The 16,871-nt window shown below is 43.8% G+C and overlaps 1 protein-coding gene across 1 annotated transcript; it reads left to right on the top strand.

Annotated features, from left to right (window-relative positions):
- Positions 1–3,212: 3,212 nt before the first annotated feature.
- On the top strand, positions 3,213–6,217 carry LOC127224413 (class I histocompatibility antigen, Gogo-A*0101 alpha chain). Its single transcript, XM_051187458.1, has 5 exons — positions 3,213–3,336; positions 4,083–4,358; positions 4,909–5,184; positions 5,310–5,420; positions 6,213–6,217. The coding sequence occupies exons 1-5, from the start codon at positions 3,213–3,215 to the stop codon at positions 6,215–6,217; spliced, it is 792 nt and encodes a 263-aa protein (XP_051043415.1).
- Positions 6,218–16,871: the final 10,654 nt, after the last annotated feature.

Raw genomic sequence — 16,871 nt, 5'->3', positions numbered from 1 at the left:
GAGGGTTCAGTCACTAGTGGCACTCTGGATGTAGATAGTACAGTAGCAGTATAGTAGCACTGTCTTCAGTTCTACCGTGAAGTGCTTTCCAACTCTCAGGGCTCTGTGTCTGCCTCTATCAATACTCTGGTTCCTACTTCTCCATCCATGGCATGTGGGGATCCAAGTCTGAGGTCCCTGGTCTATTGATGAATCTCAGGAACTGTGTGTAGTCCACATAGCCAGCAAAATGTACTGGGGCTCCACGAGACTCAGCCAGGTCAAGAGGCTTTGGAAATAGAGCAAGGAGTTTGGGGCTTAGGGGCAGCCCTAGGTGAAATTCTAGCCCTCCTCCTAGGAACCCATGTGGGAGGGGGTGCAGGGTGGGTGCGGAGTATCAAGGCAGCAGGGCTAAGAATGCTTAATGGAAATGGAAGCAGAGGTTTATGGCTTGGTTAGGCAGGACACAAGCCTCCCCTATTACTGCCCCTGCAGGGATGGATTCCTGCTCTCCCAAGTTGGAGCATTTCTCTCCAGACTTGCCCTCTGGCGACTAGGTCAGAGTCAGTGCAGCCAGGAGCAGTAGAGTGAGAGCCTGGGTCTCAAGGGTCTTCATCCTGCTTCGTGAGTTAGAGCACGGTCTCTGCTGGTCTGTGTTCACTTTAATAGTCTTGACATTGAGGAGACTAATTGGCCTCTCTAAGAATTCCCAATGGTAGTGATAGAGATCCATTGGGCTTGGGTAATGGTAAAGTTGAACTCCTGGAAGAGGAATCTCTAGGGCCCTGCCTCCCCAGCTCAGATATAGCCCTGGTGCCCAGGATCCTAATGCAGTGTCTGAGGACGAAATGCTTACTCTAATTCTGATCCCCTGGTCTTAGCCACAAAACCTTCTAAATACAGACCAGAAGCCAAGGAGTCAACAATTATCAAACACTGGAATGTCAGAATGCCTACACAGCCTTGAAAATTAATCCACCCAAAGGTACTCCTCAATATGGGTGTTATATCAATGCATGTTTACCTCATTAGGAAATGTGAGATATGCAACATTTGCATCACTGATCAATATTAATAATAAAGTGCATATATGCACGAAAGCAGAATATTTACCATAAGCAACAACTATTCTCCAAAAGGCAATAATATGATGAAAATAGTAGATGTTTCCATGTCTGCCTGCCCTTGTTCTCATCCCTCTAGACAATCCCTTGGATTCTGAGTTTCCTTTTGAACTCTGTAGTTTATGTGCAGGGTAGGAACCTTCACAGGTACCTTTACAGAAATGAACAGGAAGGATATTTTTAGAGTATATTTTTATATTTTGTTAATGTGTGTATTTATGTATCTGTGTATGTGTGAATATTAGAATACAGCTCTCTATGAAGACCAGAAGAGGGTTGTTAGAAACCCAGGAGTTAAGTAGATGGGGAGGGAGTTAGATTGGAGGCAGTGTGCAAAATGAAAGAAAACAAACATTGATTAAATAAAAATAATTAAAAAGAGAAACCCAGGAGTGAGGTACAGAGGAGTTTGCGAGTTCCCAACCTCTGAGGCTCCAGTGTGGTCCTCTACACAGTTTAGGCATCTCTTCAGCCACAGGGAGAGTTAATATTCTTATTAACACTGTTAGATCATGTTGTTGACCAAGTTTAGAACTCTTTCAGTGTTCGTACATTTAAGTAAACATTATCAAATCTTACCTGCTAATATCATCACAAATTGCAACAGAAAAGTTTGTAAGTATTCAGACATGATCAAGGCTATGGTGAAGGATTAAATTTCTCTCAAACTGGTAAAGTTCTCCCAAGAGCGTAGAGCTTATCATTGCTGTAAGTGATTGCAGAGGGGGCTGGGAGAAATAATTGATTCATAGTTTATATTATGGTGAAAAAGTGAAGATTTCTTAAGTATGTTGAAAAAAACTACACAGTGGGAAGAACCAAGAGTTCTATCCACTCTGTCTGTCTGTGTGTGTGTGTGTGTGTGTGTGTGTGAGAGAGAGAGAGAGAGAGAGAGAGAGAGAGAGAGAGAGAGAGAGAGAGGGAGGGAGAGAGAGAGAGAGATGCAGAATCTTGGCTTTGGCCAAACACAGTTCAGTTAGGGACTATCTTCTTGGCATGCCATTCTCTCTATGTGGATGAGGAGAGTCCAGAGTGGTAAACATACATGTCTTGTAGGTTAATATAAGCCTGGGAACCTGAGGTGCTGTGGACATAGATAGATGCAACAAATCACGAAAAATTTGGATTTTGTTGTATTTTCCAGAATGTAGGCACCACCTGTGTCAACCTAGTGAAACATCAATGATAAATATCACCAATTAGCCCAGGAAAATAGCCCACATGTTCAACTAGGCACTTCCAGAGGAGGAGGAATGTGGATGTCTGTGAGTTGTAGGTCAGCCTCAAAAGAAAGAAAAATGATCTGAAGACATTAATAAAAGTATCCCCGCTGTGCTTGCAGAGATGGCTAATCTGTAACATGGACAGAGCTGGAGTCCTGGAAGTTCACAACTCCTGTGCATCCTCCTCCAGGATTTCTAACACCCTCTTCTAGCCTCCAGAGACAATTGCACTACCCACATACACATAGACACACATTCACATAAGCACAAACTGAAATTTTTCCTAAAAGTAATTTTTCTACATATTCCTGTGGAACTGCATTTTGCATATTGTGAATAAAACTGAGAATCCGAATCCAAAGGATTTTTAGTGGTAAAGATGAGGACAAGGGCAGGCAGAAATGTAAACATCTTTTCATCATATCATTATACTTTGGAAAATACCCATTACTTTTTGCAAAAATTCTGTTTACATGCACTTTGTTATTAATGTGTTCAATTAAGCTAATGTCCCGAAAATTCTCAGTTCCTAACACGATGAACATGGATCAATACATGATCCTGAGTGCCTTGGAGAGCAAATAAATTTCTAAACTATGTAGACATCAAGACATATACATGCTTGAGAATTGGTGACTCAATGGCCTCTGAGCAGGACTCAAAGGATGTTGTGACCAGGACAAGCAGGACAAAGATCAAAGTATGCGACTTGCCGTCCAACACTGCTCCCAGGATGCCAGGACACAGAGATGGATCTGAGTTGAAGAAGCAGGGCCCTAGAGAGTCCTCCTCCAGGTTTTCCTCTCTCCATGGCCCAATCCAAAAGGTCTGTTTCACTACCATTGGGAATTCTTAGAGAAGCCAATCACACTCCTCCACATCAAGAATGTACGATGAACAGACAAAGCAGAGACTCGGTCTGCACTCATCCTACAGCATGAAGACCATTGCACCCCAGGCTCTCCTGTTGCTTCTCATGGCCAAGCTGGCCCTGACCAACCATCTAGAGGGTGAGTGTTGGTGTCGGGAGGGAAAAGAACTAACCCAGAGCAGCATAAAGACCCTTACCCTAGGGTAGCATCACCAGGGAACCTCGTCTCCTCTCTACCCCAGGTAGACCAGCGTGTTCCCTTCTCCATTCTGAATTCTGACCCCTAACCCTTGCTGAAGCCCCTCCCAACTGGAGCCCCCATGCACCAGCATGGGATCCTAGTTGGAAGGTAGGGATCTAAATCTAAAGGCCCACCTCACTAGGTTCACACACGATGCTGTTTTTCCAAACACTCCTAACCTGGCATGGCTTTATGGAATCCCAGTATACCTATCTTGGCTATGTGGATGACACACAGTTCATGGGATACAACAGCAGAACAGACAAGCCAAGGATGAGACCCCATGCTCCATGGATGCATCAGGAGACGCCAGAGTTTTGGGAGTATGAGACTCAGAGAGCCTTGAATCTCACAAAGCAATTAACAGATGAACTGAAAGCAGTGCTCCACATCTACAACCAGAGCACAACTGGTGAGTAAACTCCAATCAGAAAACCCAAACTTCAAGGTCCCCAGTGGTTGCCTCTGGTCCACCCTCAGAAAATGTGGCCCCTGGAGAATAGGCTCCAGAGAACCATAGGACATTGACCTGAATTTCTGTGTAGCTTAAGTCCAAATATAGTCAATTAGGAGTCAAATGGGCTGGGCTCACCAAATAGAGGGGCCTGGCCTGTGGGAGTGACTGAGAGTGGGGGCTTGGACAGGATATCACACAGTCCAGATGATACATGGATGTACAGCCCTGTCGGAAGGGTACTTCCGTCGCGGATACTACGAATTAAACTATGATGCCCGAGATTACATTGCCTTGAATGAGGACCTGAACACCTGGACTGCGGTTGGCAAGGCAGCAAAAATCATCAGGTACCAGTGGATGATGCTCGATTTTGCAGAATCATTGAAGATATTCCTAGAGGACATCTGCGTGCAGACTCTCCAAACACATCTTAAGAATGGGAAGGAGATTTTGCTGAGAACAGGTAAGGAAGGGAACCTGCCCATCTGCTCTGAGACTGGAGCTCCTGTCCCCTGAGGTGTCCTCCTCATCTGGGAGCAGCTGGGATAAGGACTCTGCCTTGCAACAAAGGTGCAAGAGTACTCCTGGGTTTCCTGATTCAACATGAAAGAGAGACTCGCCCAGGGCTCACCCTTCTGTCAGGACAGTTCAGTCTGTACAATAAGCCACAATTCCCTCCCATTTGCTCTGTAAACCATGGCCTCTCACAGACCTCTTAACTGTTCACACACCATGACTGTGTAGGTCTCACTCCGGAATTGCTGAGTGTCTCCATCCCTACCCAGTCAGAACCAGAAGTCCATATCCTAGAGAGAGATCTAAAGGCTCCTGTTCTATGTTGATTCTCACAGATTCTCAAAGTTTCCGAGGAATATATTGTCCTAGTCATGCCCTGCACTTTAGGCTGATATGTGGAGTCTGCATTTCTCCCGTCCAATCCAAACATCACACAAGATTTGCTGGATGCACGAGAATAATGCAAAATGCCTTAATTTTCCAATTGTTTCCCTCAGACCCCCCCAAAACACATGTGACCCATAAGGTGAGAGCAGATGGGACAATCACCCTGAGGTGCTGGGCCCTGGACTTCTATCCAGCTGAGATCACCCTGACCTGGCAGAGAAATGGACACAACCACACCCAGGATATGGAAATAATGGACACCAGGCCTGCAGGGAATGGGACCTTCCAGAAGTGGGCAGATGTGGGGGTGACTCCTGGGGAGGAACAGAGCTACACATGTCATGTGCAACATGAGGGGCTGCCTGAGCCCCTCACCCTGAGATGGGGTGAGGACTGGGAGTGAGCAGGGAGCCTCTCACAGTGAGGGCGGGAGCTCTTGGGGAACTGGAGCAGGGTCATGACTGACAGCTGGAGGTCAGAGGCCTCACTGTTCCTTCCATCCTTCCCTCAGAGCCTCCTCAGCCCTCTGTACCCACCATCACAATTGTTACTGGCCTGGTTCTTGGAGCTTTGCTTATAGGAGCTGTGGTGACTTTTCTGATATGGAAAAGGAAGACTAAAGGTAAGGAAAGGGCAGGGTCTGAGCTCATGAATCCCTGGGAATATCAAGTCCAGCTGAGAGTGTGCCCTGCCACATGAGACCAAAGTTTCATGCACACAGTTTCTCACTGTGTCTTGTGCTGATGAGCTGACATTAACTCCACTGTGAAGCATAAAGGAAATAATGAACAGATTCATCTCTGCTATGACAGAGGTAGCAGAGACCAGATCCTCACAGGTCAGATGGGAAGGTTCCTGTGGGAACAGATATGCAGGAGTTCAGTTAGTCCTCCACATGTGCAGTCCTCCATCATGCTTCCTCATCCTCCTCTGAATCTGCAGTCACAGTTCTGGAAACTTCCTGAGATATAGACCAGGGGAGTCCTCCAGGTGTTCTAGATCCTGATTCTGCCATTAGCTCTAATAAAAGGATCAATCCCGGGGTAACATGTGAGGCAGCTGTGGTCAGGCTAGCCGGTCCTTACACTGAGCACTCACCCCTGAGACACCTGTGCCAGTACACGCAGGAGCCCATGGAGGTTCTCAGCCAGCCCTTACCTCCTCGTTTAGTTCCAGTGTCAGCGAGTTAGATCTGCTCTTGAGTCTCTTTCCACTGGGAGGTCAAGTTTCAAGGATGTCCAGCCTCGTGTTACAGCTTTAAAAAGTGACACCCTAAGGACCTGAGGTCAGAGGATAGAACCCTGGGACATGGGGTCTCTAGTGATCAGGACAGTTTGAGTGTGTGATGGGCTGTTCAGAATGTCACCATTTAAGACACTGATCTGAATTTCTTCCTTGTTCTTTTCCTCTACAGGATAAAACAGCTGCCATAATGTGGTACTGAGGCACACAAGATTTGTTCTGATTCCTCCTTCTCCTTTTGTAGCCTCAAGACTTCCTGTTGTCTCTTTCTGTATCAGATGGTGGCTGTGTGTCTGTTTCTTCTGAACAAAATACAAGCAGGTCATGAGCAGCAAAAAGCCCACACACACACATACACACACACACTGTGTGTCTTCCTTCTCATCTCTCCCCTTCCCTTCCAACATGGCTGGGAAACCTCCATTCCTAATTGAACTTTAGTTTTCACTGAGCTACACATTCATGCTTCTTTCTTGACATTAAGCACTTTTTATGATTGTGCAACTTCTTGCAAGAGTAAGTGATTGGCTTGTTACTAAACATGAGTAAAACTATACTGAGAAAATAAAGTCATGTTTGCTGTGTCATTGTACATTGCCAGTTGACTGCTGCGTCGAGGCCAGTGAGGCTGTGCACAGTTGTTGCTCTGTCAACCCTGGGCTTTCACACAGTCCCTCCCCACCTGTGTCATCTTGCTACTCCCTCATCACTGCTCTTTCAGTAAACCTGTTCCTCTAGGACATGTGATCAAAAGGTCTCAGACATATGTAAGGTCTTGTCCAGTGTCTGTACTGGTCTTTGATGTTGGCGGTCAGCCTGTTCAAGCCTGAGTCTGGTGTTCCATTCAGAGATATTTTGATTCACGTTTCCACTGGAATAATACTTGTTCTTAGTTCTGTGTACAAGTCAGATGTCATTGTCTTCTGTTGTCAACTGTTACTGACGCCACTAGGAAGTGTTCCTGTCATTGTCCCACAATAGATCTATGTGGTAGTCTATCAAAGTTGTTTGTTTGAAGCCTGGTTTCTGATAGCCTTGGGTGTTACATTATGTCTGTAATACTAGCACAGAGGAGGTCTGTTAATAGGATGTTGGTAAGTTCAACATCAACTTGGCTATATACTGTGACCCTATTCTAAAGTAAGTTATTATTTTAAAAAAATGAATGAATTAAAGACAAAATAGTATAAGAGATGGATATAGCTACACTATGCTAATGCCAATCCAAGGAAATCTCAAGTAGTATGGATTTCAGAAAGAAAATAGGTCGGTGTAAGAAAAGTGATATGGAGTACACAAATTAGGTGACGAGTGACGATGAATAAATTAAATCTCTAGAGGATTCACGGTAGTTCTTAAAGCCTGAGCATGGGATTTCAAAGCATCCAATCACCTCCAACAAAAGTGCAAACCCTTCAGAATGAAGTAAAATCATCCATTGTTAATCCCCAGCTATAGAAAGGAGTGCAGCAGACAGAAAATAAGAGTGGTGCAGCTGAAGTCAGCAGCATTATCAGAAAAACTAACATTGTTGAGATGTACAGCTTGCAAGCAATACTTGAAGCACAGAGATTCTGTGCCAGTTCCCATAGGACATTCACCAAGACAGACCACATTTGGGACCTAAAGGACAGTTCAGCATTTTCTCTTGCTTTCTGTTATGGATCCCAGATGTCGAATGCTGTGCACATGGCAGTTTCTCCCACTCTTGTTATGGAGAACATCCTAGGAGCAGAGCCTCCTAAAGGGACTGGGGCAGGCGAGTCAGGTTTCTGAGCATGTGATGGGTAACACGGTTAAATAAGGATCAGGATAAACAAATAGGCCGAATAGATGTTTATTCAGGGAGAAATAACTTACAACCTAGACAGATGAACACCAGGAAATTCAACCCGATCCTCTCCTGTCCGAGTCAGGCCAGAAAGAGAGCGCCTTTCCTGGCCCCCTCCGACCTCCTTCCACAGGTCACTCCGCCCATGGCTCCACCCCCAATGGGCGTGGTCAGTGCCACAGAACTATCTCACTACAATTCCCCTTTTAGTCTAAAGAAAAGATTTAGGCTTAATACAAAACTATATACAAAACAGTGAATAACAAGTGTGCTCTAAGGAAAGGAAAATTGAGAACAAAATGACCTACATATCTAGTCCTAGGGTGAGGGCATAATGGAGTTTACAATAGAGTTGTCCTAAGCTGGAAAACGTAAGTCTAGTACCTAATATATCTAACTAGGAAGAGAGAATAATAGTTGTGATAGTTTAATCTTCAACCTCATCAAGACCTGAGAAGGAAATTAACAATACTAGAGTAGACAGGAAATGCGGATGGACAACTTCCAAAAGGTGCAGCAAGGACAGAAACAGCAAGCCACCTGAACAGTCACCCTAGGTCTCACAGCCACGTTGGTACACCCAGATTTGGCTAAGGCCAAGAGAACTTGACAGACCACAACAACAGCAGGGAGGTAGAATGGCTGTCTTACCCTGACTTGGCAAGGTCAAGCAGTCTTCTATATTTGTCTCCTGCAAGCACATAGGACTGCATGTCCAAATCAGTGGTCAAGGTGGGGGACAGTTCTATGCCCAACAGGCCATTAAGTGAGGCGAGATTGAACTCCAGCAGGAGCAACAACAGTGTCCAACATATTTTCGGGAAAGTGCACGGTGCTGTCAGGAGCAACAGTGTCTCATGTCAATGGAGTACTAATATTAAAACATTTAAATGCCATGTTCTGCATGTCTATGAAGTGATTGAAGATTAAGCATCTATATCTGACTAATCTCATAGGTACAGGAAATGTGAGTGAAGATAATCTGTAATACTCGGGAACTTAGCTAAAAAGACTGATTAAAACTTCCCTGAGTAAAGCAGGAACAAATACTTAAACAATATAACTATTTACATATACATACATGTAAATCCCTAAAATAGAGGTAAAGTATAAGTGTCAAGACAAGAGGTAGAACTATAAAGGGCAGCAAGATAAATATCCCAAATTGTATCATTATACAAAATGTCTTGAATACAAGAAAAGTATACATACATAGAATATGGTAAAAAAAAATAATGTGCATAAGACATTGTAAGTGGAAAGATTTAACACAATATAACAAAATATAAACTTAATAGCTTACCACATAAGAATACACAACAATGTAAGCTGTAAAATACTATCTCATTCTTACTCAAATTCTCAAGAAAATAGGCTAATCTACCTATATCCCATCTAAACCATACCTTTCCCAAACATTCCTTATTCCTGTCTAAAAGATAAACCCAAGTGTAAGCATCACCCAATCCCAGATAACTAAAACCAACCCAAAGACGATGACTATTATCCCAAAATTCCAAGGGTAGGGAAAGGGGGCGTCGTTATCTTAAGGTTACTTCCTGCTGAAATGGGACGATGATTGCTCCAATGGATCCTGTAGGAAGAAAATTTTTAGCAACCAAATTTCTCAACAGAACTGGCTGTGACATATGTAGCTAGTCACTGTGTGGCAGAAAATTCTTGACTGTAGTTCTATTTGAAACTCTGGCCAGGGTGTAATAAAAAGGTGCACCATTACAGCTAGCTAGTCATGAGTTGTCTCGAGCAAAACAGTCTCAAACCGGTTTTAGGGTGATGTTTGTTTTGTTGGGTCCCTTTCTATTAGCTGACAAGTCTTAATTTACTTTTTATAATCAAGTCAGAGATCTTTTTAGTTTTTTATTCTGTTTATGTGGTAGGAATATCCATTCTAATATGATATCTTCTCTCTGTATCAAAATCCCTGAAGGATATTTTCTAGATGATAATATAACCAGAATACAGTCTAGGTTTGGATCCACACGGTCCACATGTGTTTCTAGTATCCTCTTTTTTACCCATTTTAATTTTTTTTCAGCTTCAACTGATAGTATTTGTGGACTATTTAAGTCCTTATCTCCTTTTAGGGCCATTTTCAAGTTTTTAAAATCATGTCCTTTTACTCCAATTATGGTTTGTAGTTGAGAAATCTCTCCTAGTAATTTTTGAAGATCATTAAGAGTCTGGTAGCGATCTCTTTTGATCTGTACTTTTTGTGGTCTAATTTTCTGTAGACCTATTTTATATCTTAAGTAGTTGATAGACTCTCCTTTTTGTATTTTTTTAGGTGCAATTTGTAATTCCCAGCGAGGTAAAACTTTATTTTTTCAAACATTTTTTCTAATATTTTTCCTTTAGAGTCAGCTAACAATATATCATCCATGTAATGATAGATTATGGATTGTGGAAACTGTTTACGAATTATTTCTAACGGTTTTTGTACGAAATATTGGCACAGGGTGGGGCTATTTAGCATTCCCTGTGGCAAAACCTTCCATTGATATCTCTTTACCGGTTGAGAATTATTGTAATTAGGTACCGTGAGGCAAATTTTTCTTTGTCTTGTTTTTGTAAAGGTATAGTGAAGAAGCAATCTTTTAAATCAATAACTATAATAGGCCATTCTTTGGGTATCAATGAAGGCAAGGGCATTCCAGGCTATAGAGAGCCCATTGGCTGGATAACTTTATTGATGGCTCTCAGGTCTGTAAGCATTCTCCATTTACCAGATTTCTTTTGATCACAAATACAGGAGAATTCCAAGGTCTGGTTGATTCCTCAATATGTCCAGCATTTAGCTGTTCCTGAACCAGGCTTTTTAAAGCTTTTAACTTCTCAGAGGTCATAGGCCATTGTCCTACCCAGACAGGTTCCTCTTTTAGCCATTTTAAAGGTAGGGCTTTTGGTTCCTCTGTTTGTTTAGTACTTGTATTCTGTTTTTGTATTGCCTGGATATTTGGTATCTGTCTTGTATAGTACTTAACAGTATTTTTTCCACAATCATGAGGTCGTCTATGGTTCCTATCTAATACTGGAGGAATGTTAATCTGTGTATTCCATTGCTGTAATAGATCATGACCCCATAAATTTATCACTACATCAGCCACATATGGTCTCAACCTCCCTCTCTGTCCTTCTGGTCCTATACATTCAATCCATCTCGTGCTTTGTTTTACCTGAGACAGGGTTCCAATCCCTAAGAATTGAACATTTACCTCATGCAGGGGCCATCTTTGAGGCCAAGATTTATTAGATATGATAGTTACATCAGCTCCTGTGTCCAGGAGACCCTCAAACAGTCTATTATTCATCTTAACTATCAATCTAGGCCTATGACTATTTATAGCGGTTTGCCAAAATATACGTTTTTTATTTCCTTCTGTCATGTTTGATTCAACTTCCGTCACTAGCTTCTCATCCAGAGCAGTATGAGTTTTTATAATAGGCACAGAATTTTCTAATTGTCCTGTGGGAGATTGTCTTCCACTGTGACTGGGAATGTTCGAACCACCTGTGACGTGGGGGCCTTCGAGAGGCCCCCCCAAGGAGTTTCCCGATGGTAAAGGGTTTCCTTGCTTGTCTCTGGTGGATCTACACTCATTTTTCCAGTGTCTGCCTTTGTCACACCTTCTACATAACCCAGGAGGCTGAGGCCTTCTGTTTGATTCATTCCTGGGAGTGTTATTTCTAGGGAAGCTTTGCCTACAATTTCTTTTTAGATGTCCTATCTTACCACAGTTATAACATCTGACATGTTGATATCTCTTTAAACCTTTGGGGATGGCTTCTCCTACCCAAGCTTCTAAGTCACCATAGTAAGGAACTCTGTTATCTTGATATCTTCTCTGACCTTTAGATATGGCTTCTCCTACCCATGCTTCAGTCTTATTGTCATTATACTCAATGTTTCCTGTATATAGGACCCACTCATCCAAGGGTGCTGATCACATTTTTAAAGGCCAAAGCACCTGTTTGCATTGAGGATTCGCATTCGCATAAGCTAAAGATTCTATGAGTATTCGCCTAGCATCTATGTCTGCTATCTCTAATTGTACTGCCCTAGATAATCTTTCTAGAAAGATACTAAAACGTTCTCTAGGTCCTTGTTTTATCTTGGTATAGGGTTCTATCCTCTCTCCTAATTCATGAACCTTATCCCAAGCATTCAAAGCTGCTGTATTGCATAGAGACAAGATATGTTCATCATAGGCAGCTTGCGTTTCTGGGTCAGCATAGAGACCCTCACCAAGAATTTTATCTTGGGGAGCTTTATAACCTTTCTTTAAGCCCTGAAGTTTAAGAGCTTTTGCTTCCTCTCTCCTTAAATTGCAAAGGATGTTACAATTACCTTAGGTGTAATTCTGCTGTCCTGGAACTTTGATGTTTTTAGTTGTATATCTCAGCTTGTGGTAGTTACGCCTGGAGGTGTGTCACCAAATAGCTCCTAGCCACTGAGGCCCGTCTTATTCCGGTTCTGCCTAGAAGTGTGCCACCAAATATTGTCTGGCAGCAGACGATCCTTCTGATTCCAGTCCCTGTAGAATAGCTCTTAACAAACTATGACAAGCAGAATTTTGTTAAAAGGGGACTTTTGGAGTTACTTGTAACACAAGACGAAACGCGTGCAAGCCGGGCGGGTGCCGCCGAGCGGCTCTGTGCAAATGCAAAGTCCCATGCGGAAATGGGCAAAAAGTGTTAAGCGGTAAGTGCCTTCTCAGGTCTGCTTTAGCGGCAAAGATCTCCTTTGTAGTAAGGAAGAGGCAAATGTCCCAAAGCTGTGGTGAGTCCACCTAGTTAAACCCTGCCCGTTGGGGAAGGTGGGGGAGGGGGGCAGCTTCTGCCGTTTGGGGGCGAAACCCAGGTAAATCCCACTTCTGACACCAGATAACGCGGTTAAATAAGGATCAGGATAAACAAATAGGCCGAATAGATGTTTATTCAGGGAGAAATAACTTACAACCTAGACAGATGAACACCAGGAAATTCAACCCGATCCTCTCCTGTCCGAGTCGCGCCAGAAAGAGAGCGCCTTTCCTGGCCCCCTCCGACCTCCTTCCACAGGTCACTCCGCCCATGGCTCCACCCCCAATGGGCGTGGTCAGTGCCACAGAACTATCTCACTACAGATGGGTTCTTCCTGCATGTGTGTGTTTGTGGAACAGACTACCAGCCTCGCCCCAGGCAAGGGGCCCATTTCTCATCAAACTAGGGCAGCTGTCCCCTATGCCCTGGCCTCAGTAGGGATGCCCTGGTCCTCTTTTCTCTATTTGAGGGCAGAGCCTACTTAGCTCTCCTCTCCTTCCTGCTGTTCTTTTTAGGTACCCATGAAACCTAACCTCTGGCCCACACATACAGGACTAGGACCTGACCTTGAGTAGGATCAGGGACCCACCTCTCACTGCCCCCAGATTCATAATCCATGTGGTATTTCCATGACAATGTATCCAGGCTTGACCCTTGGGACACTACTTAAGCCTCAGGCCCTCAGGCAAAGAAGTGACTTGTAAAATGGACAGTTTGGTCCTGAGCATGGAACAGTAAAGGAAGGTCTGCTGAGGATATGTCCATGTGCCTGAGATGCCACCTCTGATAGTAGAACTAGAGAGAGGTCTTTGAGGGACCAATGGCTTGATGAAAATCACAAAGACCAGAATGCACAAATCCTGCAAGTCCCCTTTAATAGGAGCAACTGTCCTTGGATCCACAAGTTCAACTGTTGACTCCAGGTTGCTATTATTTGATATTATCTCCAGTGAAGTAAGGGTCCCAAAACTCAGTTCCCATAATGGCATAATCCACATAAACATATTTAATTGGAGAGACACAGAAATTTTAAGTATGTGTAGACATCTTGTGAGGAAAATTATCTAGAACTGTTGACATATTGTCCCTGGGTTGTGACTGAAAAGGAAGTTTGACCCTGTAACTCCTATTGGAAAATTCTAGAGAAGCCCAACACCTTCTGAAGATCAAGGTTATAAAGTGAAGAGAGACCAGTCCCAAGTCAGCCTGTACTCCTAAAGCAAAATGAGAACCCTTGCACCATGACTCTTCTGGCCCATGTCTTTGATCCAAAACCATCTGCCTGAGTCCAGAGTTCAAGAAGGAAAGAGGCTCTGCACAGAGGAGCCAGGGCTCAGATAAGCTGGGGTTCACCATCTGGGAACCTTCATTTCTGCCTTAACTCAGCATGACTCTCCCTTCTCCCTCAGGGGAGATCTGAGCTCTACAATGATCATGAAACCTAACTGATCTCTGTTGAGAGCTATTGCATAAAAAACAGGAAACATTTCCATGTAGGAAACATCAGAGAACTACAGTCTCAAAGTGTAAACCATCCTTGAGTTGCATGTGTTGTGTAGAACAAGGAGAGAAGACACTGCAGAGTGACAAAGGGCAGAGTTCATGCAGGAAGAGGCAGGTGGTAGGTGACAGGGGATGCACAGTGTGGTTAACAGCTCAGGGGACTGTTTTACTAGGGTGCTTAGCATGGCCTCACTGTGATGTGAGCTGTGTGCTGTGAGAGATTTTCAGGGCATGAGGGATTCTTCCAGATCAGTTAGTTTCTCCACCCCAACAGCACCACCAGTTTGAGACCAACTGTTCAGACAACTGAGTCTATAAGGGGCATTTCTCATTGAAACCATGTTCTGGCTTTTGTTTCAGCTGTGTCGGTTTGACACAGACAGTTTTATACTAAAAGAGGAACTTTAATTCTTCCAATATATTTCCCCTAGTGTAGTCTGTAAGGCATTTTCTTGAGTAATGAGTAATGTGGGAGGGCCCAACTCACTGTTGTATAGCTACTGCTGGCCAGGTTGTTGGAAGCTGTCTTTGTGGGGCTGCATTCGGAACCAGCCAAGCAGACCCAAGTCCGTACCTGAGTGGGGGTGGGGTGTGGATGAGGGAAAGGCGAGCTATAGATGATAAAGAAAAGACAGAGAGACAGAATAAAGGCCAGGAGGGCAGATCAGTCAATACTGAAATGCGACGAGTTTATTTTTCACCACTCTTATATACCTTAACCAAAAAGGGGAACACAGTGTCATGTATACAGAACAAACAGACTTTTCTTCCTCACTTATTCTAAGAGTTCAGTAACCACACTTTGGAGTCAACTTCTCGTTCCCTAACCTTGATGGTCAGGAGTAGCCACACCTCAGATTCAGGTCTGTTGTTACTTAGAATAAGACAGCCAAACACCCTACTGTAGCCACACCTTTGGTCATTAGGTCTTCTGACTTGCTGAGGATAACTTTGAACTCTGTGTCCTTGTGCCAAGATGGAGTGCAGCCATCTTTATGGGCACCTACAGCCCGTGGTCCCGTATTATATATATAAACATGCCAGTAAGCAGCGTTCCTCCAAGGATTTTGCTTCAGTTCTTGTCTCCATATTTTTGCCTTGAGTTCCTGCCCTAACTTGCTCAATGGTAGACTATGACCTAGGATCTGTCAGATGAAATAAAATCTTCAGGTTTGTTTTGGTCATGGTGTTTTGTCACAGAAATAGAAAAGTAGGCTAATACACACTGCCATTGGGCATGTATGACAACTTTACAACTAACTAAACTTGTTCTTAAGAGAAGACACTGGTGCTGGGCATTGATGGCTGTAGCGCCCACGCTACCATCTCTTCCACAAATCAGGTGAAGGCCTAGAGATTGAAATAAAGACAAGACAGTGGGTCATTCATTCAATGGCAATGTCAGAACGCCAAATGCTGAATGCCGTTTATTGAGGGGCAAGAACGGGCTTAAATACCGACTTATAGCACAGTGGGAAATTACAGGAATTTTTAGGCTTAGCTCCTCCCTGTGTTGTCACGGGGTGTGTGTCATGAGGTGTGTTGTCATGAGGTGTGTGTCACAGGAAGAGTACCAACAAAAGCCTTGGGGCAAAGAGTTCTGGCCAACAGCTTCAGGCTAGCTCAAGGCTCGGGGGTCCATGCAGGGCCCTACAGATGGCACATGCCTTTAATCCCAGCACTCAGGAGGCAGAGGCAGGTAGATGTCTGTGAGTTCCAGGCCCCCTGGTCTACAGAGCTAGTTCTAGGACAACCTCCAAAGCAATACAGAGAAACCTTGAAGAGAGAGAGAGAGAGAGAGAGATGGTGGGGAGGACACTTTTTTATGGTTCATTTTTAGTTTTTAATTATGTGTATGTGATGGGAGATGTCATTCTGTATATGTTTCTCATACTGGTTAATAATAAAGCACTGTTGGCCAATAGGAAAGGAAGATAGGAGGGACTAGGAGACAAGGAGGAAATAGGAAGTAGTAAGGAGGAGTCAAGATGGAGAGTCAGGAGAGAGCTGGACGCCAGCCGCCTCCCCGGTAAGAGAAGGCCATGTGAAAATACATAGATCAGCAGAAATGGATTAATAATTAAGGCAGAGCTAGCCGATAAGAAACAAGTAACCGGGCCAACAGCATTGTATCAAATACAGAGTCTCTGTGTATTATTTGGGGCTGGCAGCGTGGCGGCGGGACAAGACCAGCGGCGGCAGGTGGAAAAACCGAACTCCTTACAAATGGCACCCAACGTGGCTAATAAGAACTTCCACTTAAAATTTAACAAAAGCTTAAAAAAGGGTTTTAGAAACAAAAGAACAGAGACAAGCAAGGTTTCTTGGTAGCAGTATTTTTCTCAGTTGAACTCTGCTTTGCTAGAGACAAGCAGATATTCGCGCGGCTCCTTTAAGCGAGAATTCCTGACTCAGCATAAGCCGCAAAAAAGCACAGGGCTTTTAAGAAACTCTGCTAACAATTTATTGGTGTGTATGAGAGATGGCAATGGCAGTGACCACATCTCCAAGCCGGCAGCATGCAGATCAAGGCTGTGAGCGCAGCTTTCAGTGCTGGTGGTAAAATAGCCGCCGCCAACTTTTATAAACCATGGCAGAAACAACAAAGACTTTCATTTTAACAATGTTGTTTAACAGATAAAGACTTGTGGCCAGATGAAGATAAAAATTTACAAT

This window comes from Phodopus roborovskii, unplaced genomic scaffold, assembly GCF_943737965.1.
Source record: "Phodopus roborovskii unplaced genomic scaffold, PHOROB, whole genome shotgun sequence".
Classification (NCBI taxonomy): domain Eukaryota; kingdom Metazoa; phylum Chordata; class Mammalia; order Rodentia; family Cricetidae; genus Phodopus; species Phodopus roborovskii.
The sequence above is the reverse complement of the archived record's forward strand: the minus strand, read 5'-3'. Positions and strand labels throughout refer to the sequence as shown.